This window comes from Rissa tridactyla, chromosome 2 (assembly GCF_028500815.1).
Source record: "Rissa tridactyla isolate bRisTri1 chromosome 2, bRisTri1.patW.cur.20221130, whole genome shotgun sequence".
NCBI lineage: Eukaryota > Metazoa > Chordata > Aves > Charadriiformes > Laridae > Rissa > Rissa tridactyla.
Window position 1 is genome coordinate 118,149,939 of NC_071467.1, and position 17,509 is coordinate 118,167,447.

General features: G+C 45.5%; 1 protein-coding gene across 1 annotated transcript in view; it reads right to left on the reverse strand.

The window, feature by feature from the left end:
• Nucleotides 1–8,421, reverse strand: part of TMC2 (transmembrane channel like 2) — a 34,667-nt gene extending 26,246 nt beyond the window's left edge. Inside the window, exons 1-7 of the mRNA XM_054190581.1 lie at nucleotides 8,376–8,421; nucleotides 8,015–8,062; nucleotides 5,663–5,993; nucleotides 4,773–4,925; nucleotides 2,577–2,667; nucleotides 1,588–1,669; nucleotides 1,194–1,300 (exon numbers count right to left, since the gene is read on the reverse strand). Of these exons, the coding sequence (XP_054046556.1) occupies nucleotides 1,194–1,300; nucleotides 1,588–1,669; nucleotides 2,577–2,667; nucleotides 4,773–4,925; nucleotides 5,663–5,993; nucleotides 8,015–8,062; nucleotides 8,376–8,421 (858 nt within the window). The remainder of the gene's footprint in view (nucleotides 1–1,193; nucleotides 1,301–1,587; nucleotides 1,670–2,576; nucleotides 2,668–4,772; nucleotides 4,926–5,662; nucleotides 5,994–8,014; nucleotides 8,063–8,375) is intronic.
• Nucleotides 8,422–17,509: the final 9,088 nt, after the last annotated feature.

The following is a 17,509-nucleotide window of genomic DNA, read 5'->3' on the forward strand; positions in this document are numbered from 1 at the left end:
ATTGAACTGAACAGATGCCACTGTCTGCGGATTGCACAGCCTTTGAAGACCGCACTGAGTAATTTAGCCAGGGCTGTAATGGCTACATTAAAAAATTATTGAATAAACGATCACATAAAGTTGACTATGAGATCCTTTTCTTCTCCAAGAACAGTGAGAAATAGAAAAACTAAAAATAAAACTCCTCCTTGGGAATCATCTAAATGAGAAGTAAAGAAAAGGGATATTTCCCAAACAAATGTTAGTTGGCAAAGTGCTTGGGAAATTGTTTCTTCCCTCAATGGCTCCCCCTGTGGGGCTCTGCCGTGCCTGTCCCCCCAGGGCCGTGAACCTCAGAGGGTCCAAAAGGGGCTCCTGAGCCTGAGGAAGGGTCCTGGCATTGTCACTGTCCATCAGAAAGCAGGATTTTCCACCCTCACCTTATCCTCGTGTCTGTGAAAGCTCATGCAACTGCATGTTAGTGAAAACTGGGCTCAACACACCCAGTGAGGACTGCATTGCAGCTGGTGGCCCTGGTCCTTGGTAATTGCGTGGGAATAACCAATCCTACTTTATCGTGTGTATTGTGATTTTTGCAATGCGGAAAGGTGAAGAAAATGCTTGGGGAGGTCCCATACTGTCATGGGGGTTTTCTTAATCAGTTTCAGAGCACAGTCCACTTCTTATGGCTCTTACGGAGCTGAGCTTGTACCTAGGAGGATTCATACATCATGTTTTACGCTTCAGTCAAAATGTAAAAATAGCCTCAGGTTAGGTTTTTGAGCTCCTGTTTTAGCTGATGGATGGGCAGGATCTTTGATAGCATTTTAGGTCTCCTGATTGCATTCCGACTTTTGCTCCTTGGTCTATGTAAATAATTGTCCTTATACATTTCATTTTTCTAAAGGATTGCCTGTTATAGATTCATAGAATTGTCTAGGTTGGAAGGGACATTTAAGATCATTAAGTCCAAGTGTTAACCTAATACTAACAAAACCACCGCAAAACCCTGTCCCCATCTTCTAAATACCTCCAGGGATGGTGACTCAACCACTTCCCTGGGCAGCCTGTTCCAATATTTGATAACCCTTTCTGTGAAGAATTTTTTCCTAATACCCATCCTAAACCTCATAAGACACTTGTTTGTGCTGTCAATCTCACGTTCCTCTTAAGCAACAGGCAAGATGTTACTGAAAGGAGAATTAAAGACTTACCTCTGGAATTATAACGAGTCCAAATATTAACCCAAAAAGGACAAGATTTACTCCGTACATCCACCGCAGAAATATGAAGTAGGAAGCAACTGAGGAGCCAAAATGACCTTGAACCAGGAGACACTTAGTGGTTAGGAGTTTAGGAGGGTTAAGCTATCCTCAGCAAGACCTGGACCCCTTCAACCTTAGGTCTCCCCAGCATGTTGCCCAAGACCCTCCCAACAGTCCCCGCCACTGATGGAGATGGCAAAGCCCGGAGCTGCCTGGGGTGCATGCTCCCAGGTTGGCAGCGGTGCCCCGGGTGGGCGGAGACGGGACCAGGAGCATTGTTTGGATGAAGACAAAGCTGTCTTACAAAACATCTCACTGCCACTGCGCAGCAACTTCCACTTACTCTCCACTTCTTTTATCTTCATCTCCCAGGGTATGCACTGGGTTTTGAAATTGTCAAAGTCTCTCTTAAATTTCACCCATTTCTGAAACAAGACAAGATTGCTGTGAGCAGAGAGGAGCGAAGAGGGAGGCTGTAGGGCTTTCTAATGTCAGGGTATGGTAGCACTGCTAGGAATGAGTGTAAAGTCAAAAGCAAAAACTCTGGTCTGGGTCTGATCTTTTGGACTATTTCAGAAACTGCCTTCAATCCAAAAGCCCCCCACCCCAAGTATTCACATTCATTATCTGAATTTTAACCTTCCCAGGCTTTTGGAAAGTTGCAGTTGTGCTATGAGTTTACCATGTTATGTAGGGGTAGAAAATTCAGACCTAGCTCTGGGTTGAAAGAATTGACACAGAACCAACTGTATTTAAAACAAAACTTAATTTGATAAAATACTGAGCTTGAATCCTTCCTCATCAGACCAGCGGCTAAACTCCCATTGATTTCATGATCTCAGACCTGGCTCCGTTTTTCGCTTCTCTATATAATCTCCATGACAACATGCAACTTGGCTGACAACTTAAAACTTGCAACACAGTCATCATCCTCCTCTTTGTCTCATTAACGGGGAAGAAGAAACATTACAGGAGTCCACGGGACAGGGCAAGAGTTTGGCACAGCTTCTCTCCTCCTTAGGGCTACCTTGTCCCACGCTTCAAGGTTTTGGAGAGTGCAACCAGAAAGCAGTGTTTTTCCCTGCCCCTGCAAAACCTCCCTTGCTTCAGGGAAGGTCGCAATGAGATTCAGGTTGGGGGAAATTTCCCGCTATTATTTCTGTAAACGTCATAGATTTGAAGCTGGCTAGTATTTTTGAATGTGGGTGGGAAGTTTTATTCTGATTTCCTGGTGTCTCTCTTGCCAAATATGGGTTAATAAACCCAACAAAAAATGGGCTGAATGCATAACGAGGTACCCAGGCTTTTCCCTGACATCTTTGCAGCACTTACCTTTGCCATCATCATCTTATAAGCGTACAACTTTTTGCCCTTCCCTTTTCCCAGAGCTCCTTCAAACTTCTCTACAAAAGCTTGTGCCTCCCTAATTGGGAAAGAAACAAGCGGGTTATTGGAACAGCAGAAGGGTCTTTAGCTTTTCTCCTCTGCCCGCGCCGGTGGGAAAGCAGCCGCGCTGCCCTCCCTGTGTGAAGGCAGGGGTTTGGGCTCTCCGTGCCCCATGCTGTGTCTGGGGTGCCAGCTGCTATCTGCTGGTGGTGTTGCTGTGCCGAGCAGAGCTCACAAGCCAACCCAGGGCTAGCTACCAGGTCCCCACAGTGCTCATGCAGAGATGTGTCCCAAATCTTGCTCCCTGCTTTTCCCTGGGTATAGATTAGAAGCCCGCCTGTTCATCTTGCTCCAGAGCTCTCCCACCCCGGCATATCTACTATAACTTTTCACTCCTGGTGCATTGATCAAGGAAAAAACCAACATTTTCTAGTGAAACAAACTCCAAGAGGATGGAGAATTTCCCTTCACGAACACTTCCCTGTATAAATATCAGAGGCGTCCAACTGGCCCAACAGGATAATCTCAGTGCCAGAGAAATGAGTGTATGCTGGTCAGGAGTAAAATCAAGCTGCAAATTGAAATTAGTTTTAGAATAGGTTTCTAAGGGAAATACAGAGAAAAGAACCAGGTAGGTGTTGTTAGGGTATGCTGAGTTTGTGAATAAGATTATATCATGTATTGATGTCATTGATACAGCGTAAGAAGAGATTAAATTTAAGGAGTTGGGAGGTCCTTTGCAATCCTAAGCCTGTGGGGAAGGTGGACATCTACTTCTTAGGAATAGTTGTCTAGTTCATCCGCATCTTTATCTGCAAACCTTAAGTGAGATTTCTAAGTCTGGAACACATTGTTTCCTTCTCCTTGTGTTTCACATTCCTCATCTGTGCAATGGGGCTAATCTTTTCTTGTCTGAGGGTTGAGTTTGTGCAGCCAAAATAACTAACGAATGTACTGCACTCTGAGAGCCTTTCTGGAGACCTCTGCACAAGCAATGCAACAATTTTATTTAGGTTCATTAGCGGGTGGCAAGGATTGCCGTGGCTCAGGGATAAGATGAAAGGATGGAGGTATGTTATTAAACACAATCCCAGGCAGAATTTTAGCCAGGATCCCATAGCAAAGGCAAAATATGTCAGAAATAGTAGTGCTTTGCTTTTTTTTTCTCTTTTCTTGCAGAACTTTGCACTTTTAAGGTGATAAGACTTTATTTGTAATGAGCTCAAGTTTATAGTGTGCCTGTGATTTAGCAAAGCTGCTTTAATACAGTTTTTCTGCATCGATCTTTACCCAGATTTTTAGAAATAATTGGCAGTGTTCAAGGCTCCTGATTTTAACGGAAGATGGAGCAGGTCTTGGCCTTCAGGGTGTGAAAGAGAGAAGCAGAGACACACGGTGACAGCCAGCCTTCACAGCCTGGTCACTGCAGCTCCGAGCAGCCTCTTGGCAAAGACGGAGGGGGGACATCACCACTCCCCGTGGGACTGTGCATGCCTTGCAATGCTATTTTGAAAGCTCCCCAATTTCAGGTGATTTTTAAGCAACAGAGCTGGGATTTGAAATATTGCCTTGACATGGGAATGATCCTGGTCATCCCTGCTCCGCTGCCCCCCGTTGCTCTGCACTAAAGGATCTCTGCAGCTGCCTGAGTTGTTCCCACATTCAGTGGGGACTGTCTGGCAGTATTATCTTTGCTCCGTAAACCTCTGCAAATAATACAGTATTTTTTCCAAGTGGCACTGTCTCAGGAAGTGTGAAGTAACGTGGCACTTTGCTGCTCTGATTTCTGTCTGACAGTAGGCATGACTAAGCAAACCAGGGCACAGAGTTTGTTTTAACAAGTAGCCTGGCGGTAGTGAGTCGTTTGGTCTTAAATACAAGGGTAGGATGACCTGGCTGTGGGTATCAGTTGAACAGATTTGCACCTTGTCCGTTCTCTGGTTACAGAGGCTGAAAATCAAATTCCCCATTTTAACTGTGATCATTTAAACCCAGACAGGCTGGCCAGGCTCTGCCAATAGCTTTTTCTGAGACGGGGGTGTTACAGTAGCAGCAGCAAAAATGCAATTTCTAGGAGAGGCAAATGTGCATCTGACAGTCAGCAAAGACCCCAGGGGTATGAGTTCCAGGTGTTGTGGGTACCTGAGCACTGAGAGCTTCTTCACCATCCTCCAGGGTTTGTTCCTCATGGTGGAAATTAGTTTTTTCTTTTGCTCCACTTGCTCCATCAGCATCGCGAGCTCTTCCTCCGAGAGTGACTCCTCATCAGATGAGTTGGAAGAAGCAGAAGAAGTGCTGGGGGAGACACAGAATAAAGGGCACAAAGTGGAAAATCTCACAGGAGTGAGAGGGAAGGTCTTGCTTAGGGTGGGCACAGCGACGCTGGCCCCCGAGGATCCCCCTCTGACATGGACACAGTGCCTCGCCGTCCCCTGGCTCGGTGCGATGCCAGCGTGGCCCCTTCATGCTCAGAACGAGGCTGCTTCCAGCCAGGATAATGAAGAGGCCATTGCGTCCCACCATAACTCACCCGACATTGTGCTTTGGACCATGATTCAGCTATGGAAGCATTGCCTAGGGCTACAGCTAGCTCTGGAGAAATGTTTTTCACACCTTCAGAGGGAAGATATGGGGAGAAGCAGCGGGCTGGGACAAGCAAGATTTGGAAGAGGAAGAGACTTGGAAACATGAGAGATCCCTTTTAACCTGAACATTTCCATAGACCAACTGAAAAAATTCGGCCGGATCCGAGTCGCTCAAGCTGTCTTCTTTAAGAGTGCTTTTCTACCCCACTAGGACTCCACTACATGCATGGATCTCATCCTGGCTGAGAAATTACAATGACAGAAGATCCTGGAAACAGTTTGGCTGTGTGGCATTTTACACTACTGCTTTCCACTGTTTTATCTCTTTTGGGAAAGCAGTAGTGTCTCACAGTCTGTGGTTTTGCAGTTGTGACCCATACGCCACTGGCATGTCGATACCGCTGCCAGACTGATCCAAGGCACCATACTCAGGGATTGTTTAATTACCTGTTTTTCCTGTCTTTCTTCTGCTTGTTCTCCCCCTCCTTTCCTTTCTTATTTGTTCTCCTTCCTTTGTTTTCTGACTCCTTTTGATCTTTGGTAGGAGCCTTTTTGCCTTTCTCTCTCTGCTGACTTTGTTCCTCTCCTGCCTTTTTTCCATCGCTGTTTTTACTTTGGTAGTTTTTTCTCCTAGAAGCTCTGTTTTGTTGGCTACAACTGTCTTCCTCTTTGCTCTCATCTTCTTTGTCTTTCTCTTGCCTTTTCCCTTCGAGTCTGCTTGCTCTGCTGGTTTCCCTGCGGCACTGTTTCTTGGGCATCTTGTCCTTTTCTTCATCTTCTGCAAGGGATAAAAACAAGTACTTTGGGAAACACTTAGCTTTCCATGCTGGCAAAATCAGGATTCGTCAGAAAAGCACAGGCAGCTTGGATGCATGATTCAAACCCTAGGGAAGTCAATGAGCAGATACCTGTTGACCTTGGTGGGCTTTGCATTATGCCCCATCCAACAACGACATCCAACTCTTTGGTTATGTAGTAATACTGCACAACTCACTTCAGCACATCAGTGACTGATATGTGACTGTAAGAAAATTGGAAGTTAGTTACAAATGCACAAGCCCATCTGTCAGAGAGCACAGGCAGATATCTTCTTGACCTGTAAACACACCAGAGGAACGGAAAGAGAAATTGCAGCCAGTTAAACAGTATATAGTGTGCTTGTTGGTGCAATGTCCTTGAAAGCTGTTTACTTTTCAAGGCTGGGGATGGAGGTATTCTATTTATATAGAGAAAAGGTACAGCTTAGGCAGCACCAGGTCTCATTTCTCTGAGTTTTCGTTTCAATAGGAAGGTCTACATCCAGAGGAAAAAAAAAACAAAACCAGGTAGTCTCTGATGCACATTTCATTCTTATTGGCATTGCAAGCTAAAAACCTCATTTGACCAGAAGTCAGAAGTGCTTCCAGTTTGAAGGATTGAAATGGAGTGTGATTTAATTGCAGAATATTATGGAAAGGGTAAAAATATGTTCAAAAAACCTCAAGCCCCTCCATCCCTTTTGCCAGCAAGTACATTAAAATCAATAGTAAGTTTTCCAGACTCTTTTGGCTTCTAATTTTCCAAAATTTCTTACTGATGAAAATAGAATGTTCAAACAAAAAAACCATGAAATTTGTAATTTTGGCATTTTCTCCAGTGTTGGAGAAATTGTAATGGAAGAAGGAAATTGTGCTGGAGTGGGATCCAGAGTGACAAATGAGCAGCTTAAAAGGTGAGGAAAATGGAAGCAAAAAGGGTTTGAGTATTTGCATTTTTGTTTTGGTGAATAGTTAGAAATTAATAACAAGCAAATAGTTTTTGCTTGATAGTGGTAAAAATTTAGTAGGAGGTAGTTGTCACACTTGTCTCTGGGAATGTGAAGGAGCTTTCAACTTATTTCTCAAGAGCCTCAAACTCGATAGGTTTCAGTTACTATGTAAAATGCTGCATCTCAGCTGAATTTCAGTTAGTGATCAGGGTCAAAAGACCACCCCCTAAAATGTTCATTTTAGGCAGACAACTATCATGGTTTTCATTTGCAATCTATCAAATAGATAAATGTGGAGCGTTCATTTGTTACTTTTATCTTATTTCCTTCTTTGCCTGTATGGGAAAGGTGGATATGATTAAAAAAATACATCCCAGCCATTTGTTAATTACTTTCTCATATTTTATGGATCGTACAGACATGTCTGTGAACCATTTTTGCAGTAGCGTCTACATTCATATCACCTATCCAGTGCTGCTGTTATCTTACCTATTAGCTAGCTAGCTTTATTGGGTGTTACAATCCTACCCCTTAGCTATTTCTTTTTATTTACTATACACCCAGGGTTAAAGCGGTTTTTAATCCTGTCACTGGCTCTTCCTGAGTTTCCTAACAGCCATCAGTCTGCCTCCAACCCATTTTCATTTTTTTCTTCTCATGGTCATGATTAATCAAGATACCAGTGTGTTATGGTCTAAGCAAGCAGTACGGGGAGGGCAAGCGGGACCTCGGCACGGGGCAAAGCAGTCCCGGCCCTGCACAGGGTGGTACTTTACTGCCACGCCTGTTTCACTAGGGATGACCACCAAGGGATGTGGACTCCGACAGCCTCCCTCCTGCTCTAGGAGCATGGCTGAAAGGGGACAGACTGCTCAAGAACAGTGGTTTACATATCACTATTATAAGTCAAACCTCAAGGGAAAAATCTTCTTGCTTACAAGTAGCTCATGAAGTGATTCCTGTTGTAGAGCAAGTCACAAGCCAGAGAGAAAAACAAAAGGCATCACCTCCCGTATTTCAAACAAGACCACATTTTTTAATCTCTACGTTACCTTCACTCTCTGTGTCACTTTCGATTTGTCCATCAATCTCTATTCCAGCTGCAAGACAAAGAACAAAGAGTAATTGCATTTGTTGCTGGGTTTTACATGCGCAATGCTTTACACAGCTAGTCCTTAAGTGCCAGCTGAGCTTGGCAGAATGTCCCTTATTGATTATACATTATATTCTTTTACTACAGTGACGCTCTTAATATTTACTTTAGTTTGGCAAATTGACAAAAGTTCCCTGCATGAGCAAACGAAAACTGCATGATCTTTGAGAGATGCAAAACTATGTGCTTGGAAAGTCATGAGATATTTTCTCGAGTATTCAGCAGCATCCAAACTGAAATGATCCCATAGCGATACCAACCGTCTTCCATGATGACCTGCAAAGCACATTTCTTTTTCTTCCCCATGACAGCCTCCCGTCTTTTGCACGGACACCGTAGCTGCTATGCTGGGCTCGCACACGCCAATCATATATGGGTTATTCTCTCTTCCAGTGTCCATGTGCTTGTCTCCTTGCAGACAGATGGGCACGTCCAGCTGCTGGTGACCTCTGGCTTGCAAGCCATGTGGGCAGGGAAGGGCAGGGAGGGGTGGGAGAGGCTGGGAAGACCCGGGCTCTGCCTCAGCCCACCCAAACACTTTCCCTTCGTCTCCCTTCTCCCTGTGAAAAAGCACCTGTCGGCATTACATTGCATTTCATTATTTAAACATGAAGGAAAGCCCTTTGGTGGATACTTGGTGGTATCGTATGAAACACAGACACAAGTCACGTCTGGTTCTGACATAAGCATGTGGCTGGAGGCTTTGAAAGGATCAATTTTCTTAATGCCATATTCTTTACTGACCTGCGTCAATCTGTGTGACCCTGTTATTCATTCTCCTGCACCTTATCAAACCTCTCAGTGCGGTGCCCCTCAGGGCACGGCTGTGGGTGACCTTTTGTCCTCCATGTGTGTCCTTTGTAGGGGACTCATGAGCTAATAGATGCAGCAAGGAGTCAGGAGTCAGAACACCAGGATTTCTCTTTCCTTTGCTCCTCTATTCTGTGTGACCTTAGTATACTCATTGCACTTGCTGGTAAAATAGGATAGATTTTCCTTCTAGGTGCTCTGAGGCTTAATTAATTAATGCGAGACCCTCATTCAGAAGGTCCTTTAGTACTGCAAAGTATTGTATTGCATGCTGTGGCTTGCAGTCCTTCGATGGGCCAAGGATAGGTTTGTCTGAGCAACCTCCGGTGTAAAACCTGCAGCATCTGCCCCGGCTGTAGCTTTCTCAGGGAGCCGGTGCATCCCCAGCACAGGGTTTCTCCTGCAGGATTGCACAGGAACAGTTTCCAAAGAGGAAAGCTATCTGTGAAGTCTGCTGTGGACCCCTGGCTCGTGCTGGCATCCCTTGGGAGATCTGGACTGGTGACAGTACACAAAGATTTTTTTTTTCCAAGTGTTGTCAGAGAGAGTTAATTCCCCCTTCCCTCCCAAAATCAAGGAATGTTGAGGAGATCAACTTGAGGTTGCTGCCACTGGTGACCCTTGCAGATGACTCCTGCTCTGGGTTGGGTGCAGCACCCGAGGAGGTGCCAGCCTGAACAGGAGACTCTCTGCTACTTTTTGATCTCTGAATTTTGGTCCAAAGGCACCTTTCAAGTATTTTAAGTCCAATCCCATGGATTGTTTGATCTGCATTTGACTTTAGCTCAGCTCATTTGAGCTAAGTATATAATGTATATTATATACCCATACATTATTAACAACTCTAACTGTACAAGTTCATTACACAGAGCGTTTCCACTGTGTGGTCCCCACACCAGTGGGTCTGACTGGGGCTGAAGACAGCAGTAGTGGTCCTTGAAGGTCTTGCCAGGGAATAAGTTTCACCTATAGTCCTATGTGTCGATGTGGTGGGTTGAAAAGTTGTTCCAAATGTGATCACTAGGTCATTGCATTAATACTGCTTCAGGCAAAACGGAGCAATTCACAGTTGCTGGAGGCTACTGGAACTGATTTTCTGCAGACTGCTTCAGTTTCCTCAAGCCTCAGCCCAAAGCATCTCTTTCCCAAACAGAGGATCTAAGGATTTAATTTTCCTTGTTAAATGAAAGCCAGGTTTCTGGAGAATCAGGTGGTAAGAGGCGAAAGGGGTGTGGATGCCCGTCACACCCCTGCAGTACCGCGCTCAGTGCTGGCACCGCTTCTGCCTCAGGACATCCTTCTTCTCCACCAAGGCAAACTCAGATGCTGTTTGCTTGCTCAGGGTATGCTCATGTGAGCGTCTCATTGCCAGAGGTATGCAAAACGCTTCAGGAAGGAGCAAGATGAGTGTCCTGGTTTCTACCCTGCTACATGGTCAGTAATCCATCTGTCATCTTCACTGCAGCTGGGGCAGCCGCGGGCTCCAGACCTGCTCGTGCCACTTGGCATACCCACGGGTACCGAGTACGCGATTTTGAAAAGTGATGGGGACTGCAGATTCATTGTGCTGCAGTTTGCTGCGTCTTCGAGACCTGTGTGCCCACTTCATGAAAAATACTCTGCCTCCCAGAACGGCAGCTCATGGGATGCCAAAGTACCAAAATATGTGGCCGGGTAATACCTCTGCCCCCTGCTCCAAGGCCAAACTCCCATCCTTTGATTTTACAATCTGCGCTCTGGTTCATGGACGTGGTGGCAAGGTTGTGATCGCTGTTCATGCAGTCCCAGGGACCCAGGGCACCACAAACTCGAAGGAAATCTGTGGCTCCCACGTGTCCCCCCTTGCTGCATGGAGCAGAGATAGCTGAGGGGTGTCAGTGTAGGGGACAGAGCAGGAACGGTGGCTGTACCGTACAGTGCTCGTGAGGCAACACATCAGTGTGGCTGTTCAGTGGCTGTAGGTGTTTGCAGTAAGCTCTGTTTGGATGTTGCTTCCCCCCCATACCTATGCTGATAAACGTAGGAAGATTGGCCCTGCCAAACCTACTCTCTTACAGGCTGGTTGGCAGCATTTTACCCTTGCATGGGTAGGGATCATCATCTTTCACACTGCCGGCTTCATTGGACTCCATCACACGGAGAGGGTGGAGGTGCGTAATGGCTGGCAATTATTTCCTAATGAAGAGGGTTATTAAAGTGGCTGCCCCAGGTGCTTACCCTTAAGGAGAAACCCCTGCATTACCTTTCAGACTTGGCCTATGGTACAACAAACCGCTTTGTGTATGATCTGCTGCTCCCTTTGCCTTAGAACAAAATACCAGCATAAACAAAATAACCCACCCTAGCTGATGTCTTCCTCCTCCAGAAGCAAGGGTCCACCTGTGGCTGATGTGCAGCCACACAAAGATGATGAGAAACCTCAAGGTCTTTGTCTTTTGTGACGCATGTCCTCGGGGGGAGAAGCAGAGCCACCATCACTTTTGAGGTGGGCCAGGCAGCGCCAGAGGGTGCTATGGAGAAGTCAGTCTGGGCAGGTGAGCCTGAGGAGCCTCCAGGAGCAGGGATCAGTGCAACAAAGTGCTGTCATGCAAACTGAGACCAGGAAAATGGTCTGCCAAAACGCAGACTTGTCAGCCTTGTTTGCCTCTTGTGATTTTTGGTAAGTGCTTAGAGATCTGTCATTTCCCCCCAGAATCAGGCTGGTGGAGATCTCACTGTACCTCTGGGCTGGTTTTGCATGTGTGATACTGTGTTTGCAGTAGCCCAGATGGACACAGAAGACTCTTGGTCAAAAAGATAAAGTTTAAATAAAAAACCATACAGCTGTTTATATGCAACATTAAAATATTATGGAAAAAACTTAAGGCGGGATATTCTATAAAGTGTCCCAATGTAGTTGAAGATGTCCCTGTTCACTGCAGGGGGGTTGGACTAGATGACCTTCAAAGGTCCCTTCCAACCAAAACTATTCTATGATTCTGCGATTCTAAGTAAGAAAAATATACTTCATTTCATGTACTTTTGACACCCGTCTTTCTTTGAAGATTAGAAGGTGCTTAGTTAAAAGAAACCTATACAAAAAGTTCGCAACAACCCGCAAGGATGGCAGGCCTGGGAGAGCGATGAGATGTCTCGTGTGCTGTGAGAAGAGGTCGCACATGAAGACTCTCCGTGTCTCTGCATGTGTATCAAACAGATGACAGGTCCCAAAATAGCTCTGTGTAGGGCTGACCTGAGCTTCCATAACTGTACAATGGGGAAAAGCTGCCGTTCTTCAGCACCGAGCGCGCTGTCGCCCTCAGCTTATGAGCCTGATTTTCCTAAGAGGATAAAGTGTCTTGCAGGGTTTATGATTTCTTAGGATTATGGATCGGGGGGGATTAATGAATTAGTCTTTTACCTTGAGTTATTCCACACAAGGTATGAATAAGTAATGCACAACCACGAATCCAGCTATTACGTATGTAAATGTCAGACTTTGTATGCAGAGTGCGAGCAATTTGTGGAGTTGTAGTGCTAATTTTTTGTCCTATACTATTCAGCTTCTTTCTCCTCACGTTGGGGACTAACGCTATATAATTTGACAGTTTTGAGTTTTAATGTGCGAGGACATTGGACTTCTCACACAATTCCGAGTGTTAAATAAAAAGCAGTTGTGTTATGGAGAGAGGGTAACTGAATCTTGGAAGCACACACAACATGCTTCTAAATGCTTAATGAGGTAGTGTTTCTCCCTTTCTTGCTTTCTGATTAACATAGGTCTTTAGCTAATTAATCCATGGATTACATTTATTCAATATTCATCTCATCTATAAGTAATCTTTACTTGAGAAGGTTTTTCAATAATAGCAATAATACCTGATCTGTGTGTGGTTATTTTGATTCGGGCCTAAAACTCGCAAATTGCTGGAGCCAACTCCAGTGATACATCTGAGACAGACGTTTAAAAGTTAGAGATCACTTCCCAACACTGACTGAGTTCTGTCTGACTGTTGAAGAAAACTGAATTTTTTTTAGAAAAGAACATAGTTGTATTTTCCAGGGTCTCTCAGGTATGCTTCATAAAACCGGATTCAGCTCAGCTGTGATCCAGTCTGGCTTTTGACCAAAATCTGGGGTTTACTTTGCAAAAAATATTTCTGACTAAGTTGTGGAAATCCAGCACAGGCTACATATTAACCTGAGCATATATGTCTGCAGAGGTCATCCTTGCCCTCGTGTAATGTCTGCAATGCTGTAGCGTTTCTCTGTACTTTGGTACAAGGGTCTGCAGTGACCTCTGACAGATCAGCATGGAAACGCTCAGGAAGTAAGGACTCGTCAGCGGTGTTCAAGGCAAACACGTGGGTAGAGAGTCTCATTAATTTAACATAATCTGGCAAGGAAATTTCTCAGCTTTTTTTCAGTCTCTGAAAATAATCCTCTGGCTGCCATACAGAACAGTGGGTCTGGACTATGGCTGGAGGCAGTAAATTGGTGCCAAATACATGTCCTGTGCTGTTTGTCTGGGCATTAGTTACTTGTAAGGACGACGAAGTCCCACTGGAAGAAATTGTGCGAGACTAATCTCATGCTCAGGATGCTCAACGCAGTGCCTGGCCAGCTCGTGCTTTGCCCATACAAAATAACCTTTATCTGAATAATCCCAACCCAGGGTGAGGAGCACGAGGTCCTTGGAGGCAGAGCCATTGCTTTTTTAGTTTCTTGCTTGTTATTATTTCATAGTGTTCTCTCTCTGGCTTTCCCTCGCCTCATGCCTCAAGGCACAGCTGGGAGTTTCCTGGGAAGGAGCGCAACAAGCTCTGTACATGCTGTTAGTCTGTGTTTTTGCTGAAGAACAATTACTGCCAGAGGGCTGCTAATTCAGGTGGCCTGTCAGGAAGAATTAAGCCGAAAAAGGGGGAGGATGTGCACTGGCAGGTCCTGGAGCTGTGCCAGCTTGGAGAGATGTCTTTGAACGTCAGGTCAATCATAGGATACAGCTCCTCAGTCTTCCATTACTTCTTATCATGTAGAAGCTGGTGATAAATTATTATTTTTTTTTTTTTTTTAAATTATGATTATATTGTCCAGCTTTGTGAGAGTAGAGGCAGCAGCCTTGTGGGACACACTGCATTGGTAAGACCCCAGCCTAGGGCAAAACACAAGCCCATGTCTACCAGCTCACTGCCATCTTCACCGACTCCACATCTCACGCTAAGCACATGCTTAGAGCCATCCTGGATCCATACGAGCCCGTCAGTGCTCTCCAAACAAGGCATGTATGTGTTTGGCAGAGGTGCTGGTCAGATGGTGTATGCTGCTCCTGTATCATCCCTCCCCATCGCTGGCCTTGACAGGCTTTGAGGGCAGGAGGCTCTGGTTCATCCGAAAAGTGGTGTGCGCCACAGCCCTGTGGTCCCCGGCACTTTTTGAGTAACTCAGTGGTTTTGGGAAAACCCTTCTGATTTCTAACCAGACACAGATACCTCCACTCATCTCCCACACTCTTTGTAGGGAACAGGCACTGCACGACACTTTTTTCAACCCATCACTCCCTATCTGAAGAGTTAACGAAGTCCAAAAATGAAGATTTTTAAGTTCCAAAGGACAAGAAGGGAAAATAGGGGAGAATGTATATGAAAAAAACAAGAGGAGGGAAGGTTTTTTGCACAAATTCTGGAGTAGGAGAGGAACATTTTCTTGGGGATGAACGTTTTTGGTGAGCTCCATTCCTACGTTACGCACCTGCTTGGCCCTGATCTGGAGGAGAAATTCCCGCATGGTCCCCTCAGCTTTGTAGGAGGTGCCCGAAAGACCAGCAATGAAGGGCACAGTTTGAGAAGACCAGGAGAATAATGTTCTTCACTGGAGTTGAACCTTTTTTTGCTGTCTGATGTCCAGCCCCTCCAGACAGAGAGGGGATGCTGCTACTACTGGATTTCCCCCTCTTTCGTTCCAGTTCCAAGAGGATTTCTGTGGGAAAATTTTCTTTCACTTTTGTCTAGAATCTCTCTACTTGAAAAACAGATTTATTTTTTTTAATATAGAAAGACAGAGGGAAAGCTGCCCAACAATCCAGTCATGGCAGGACGATGTTGCTTGCTTTTAAACTTTTCCTGAAATGCGCAAAGCTCCCAGAGGAGCTCTGCCTGCATCTGCACAAGCCAGACCTTCCACTGCTGCAAGCTCTTAAAGCTTTAGTGACTTCCACGAGGCTCTGACAAGTTACACTAGCCATGGGTTTGTGCCAGATAACCCTAAAACTTCTGCTAGATCACGGGCTCAGTGATGCACAGGTCTTTGAGGGATGTCCCCAAAAAGCACTTGCAGAGTCAGAAGATCCCTGTGAAGGTCCTTGTCTGTGTCTGAAGACAAGAGGTGAGAAGGCGACTTGAAGTCAGAGCTAGGGTCTCTCTTTGAAATTATCTCAAGCCCCTATACACAATTGATTTCTACTGGAAAAAACCCAAAACATTCTCCTGTGCCATTGTTAGAAATGTAAAGCCATATTAATGAAATGCTCTGAATTATTTTTTTCTTAGGCTTTCCAGGTAAACTTTAAAAAAGAATGAAATGCAGCATTAAACCAGCATCATGATAGTGCACAAAACTCACATAGCATGAGAGCGAGCTAAGACAGAAGTAATTTATCTGGGGAAGAGAAATACAATGATTAGGGACCTTAAGGGATTCATTAATAAATGTAAGTTGTGCCACAGCAGCCTGCTTCCCCCTTTGCCTCTGTCTCAGCTACTGCCTGAGTGATGAACAGACGCGTACCTCCCTTTTGCTCCTAAGAAGGCAGCATTGCTTGCCTGTAGTGTGCTCCTAGTGTACTCCTGGCTAGCTGAGATACGGTCCAGGTCAGGAGTGACGTACAATCAAAATGTCTTTTAGCCCTTGGCCTCGGACATCTTCTCCAGAGGCAGGGAAGACGTGCAGTGAGGGAAGGGAGAGCATTTCAGGGGGATGGCATCCTTCATGTGCAAGATGGGCTTGAGAAACAGGAGGACAGGAGAAGCGGATGGCTACCAGGTGTTCATGAGAAGGGGATGGAAGGCGTTGGTGGTGCTCCGTGCAGCTGAGGTGAGCGAGGCCCGGTGCGGTGCAATGGGACCCCCCTCTTGTGGCAGCCACTTTGCATAGCAAATTGCTCCATTTCAGCAGATTTACCATCTTTTCTGGCAGAGGTGGCACACTTAAAGGAATGGGGGGTTGCACTGGGTGAAACTGGTATTTATTTGTTTTCCCCTCACACTGTGTCTGCTTTCTCTCTCGTTACCGAATCAGGAGAGGTTTCATTAGCATCTGATTCAGAAAGAATTTGGGTGTGGCAGATAAAACCGGTGATGAGTTAAAATATTACCTTTAACAAAAGTCCTTTTTATACTTGCCATAACCCTCAATGTTTCTAGAGAGCAGTCTCTGTGTTTGTAAAGCACCACTGTATTTCACACCCTGGTGACTCCAGTGGTGCCACACCTGTTGTATTAGGAGAAGGTGCTCACCTTGCTCACCTCTAGGCTTCACCGGTCCTGCCAGGCTGGAGCTGTAACCAGGGCTGAGTGATAACTCTCTCTTTAAAGTTAACTGGCTCTTTAAGGTGGCTTCCAAACTGAAAAAAACTGCATGGAAAAAAAGGACGCTTGGGTTAAACACAATCTGCATTTTAAGCGCGAAGATTTTCTTATTGAAACATAAAAAAACCCCACAAACAAGCAGAACATCAAAACTCCAAAACAAGATTTTGCCTTTTTTTTTTTATGAAATGTCATTTGATTAAAATGATGTCCCGTTGAGAAGCGAAGGGCCAAACTGGCAGAAGTGAGGATAAAGGGGAGGCACATCTCTTCCATTGGGTGATGGCCTCCTCTCCACACAGCTCCCTGGGTCGGCCACTAGTTTCTTTTACTAGACCTGCGTACAATTTTGCCTTCTGCCTGACCCTTTTCAAGGGTCTAATTCTCAGAGGCACCACTGCACAGTATTCTGCAGAGTGAACGGTTGTGTCAGTAGCTTCTCTTCAAGCCAAGTGACTTTCCATAGGAGGTGGGAGTGGTTTTGGGGAAACTGGGGAAAACTGTGGTTGAGGATGGCAATGGAAATGTTTTCCAAAAGTATCACGGGAGAGGACTAATCAGAGCAGATTTATGGTTTCTGTGATTGCCTCTGTATTTAAACCTTTCGGGTTTTCAGCCTCTGGAAAACATCACGGTGCAGGTCCTTGCGCCCCAAAGCCCTCTCCTTCTCTCCCCCTCTGTGTGCTAAGAAGGCAGTTGCTGGATGGGAGATAGATGCCCAGAGAAGAAGGATGCTAAATGCTTCCTTGCATGCTAATCAGCCAACGGCCCAAGGATTTCGCACTTCAGCCTCATTTGAATGATGTCCAAAGGCAGCGTGCCAGCTCTGGCTGTAGCCGGCACCCCAGCTTCACCAGGGTGTCCCTGGGGCTGGCACCAGCAGAAATAACCAGTGCTGGGAAGCGCACAGTATTCAGGGATAATTTCCTTAGTGCGCACAGCAAAGAGAGTCCATGACAAATTTTTGCCTCCTGTTTTCTCTCCTCTCTGGTTGCTGCCACCTTTCCCATGTTTTCTTTTCC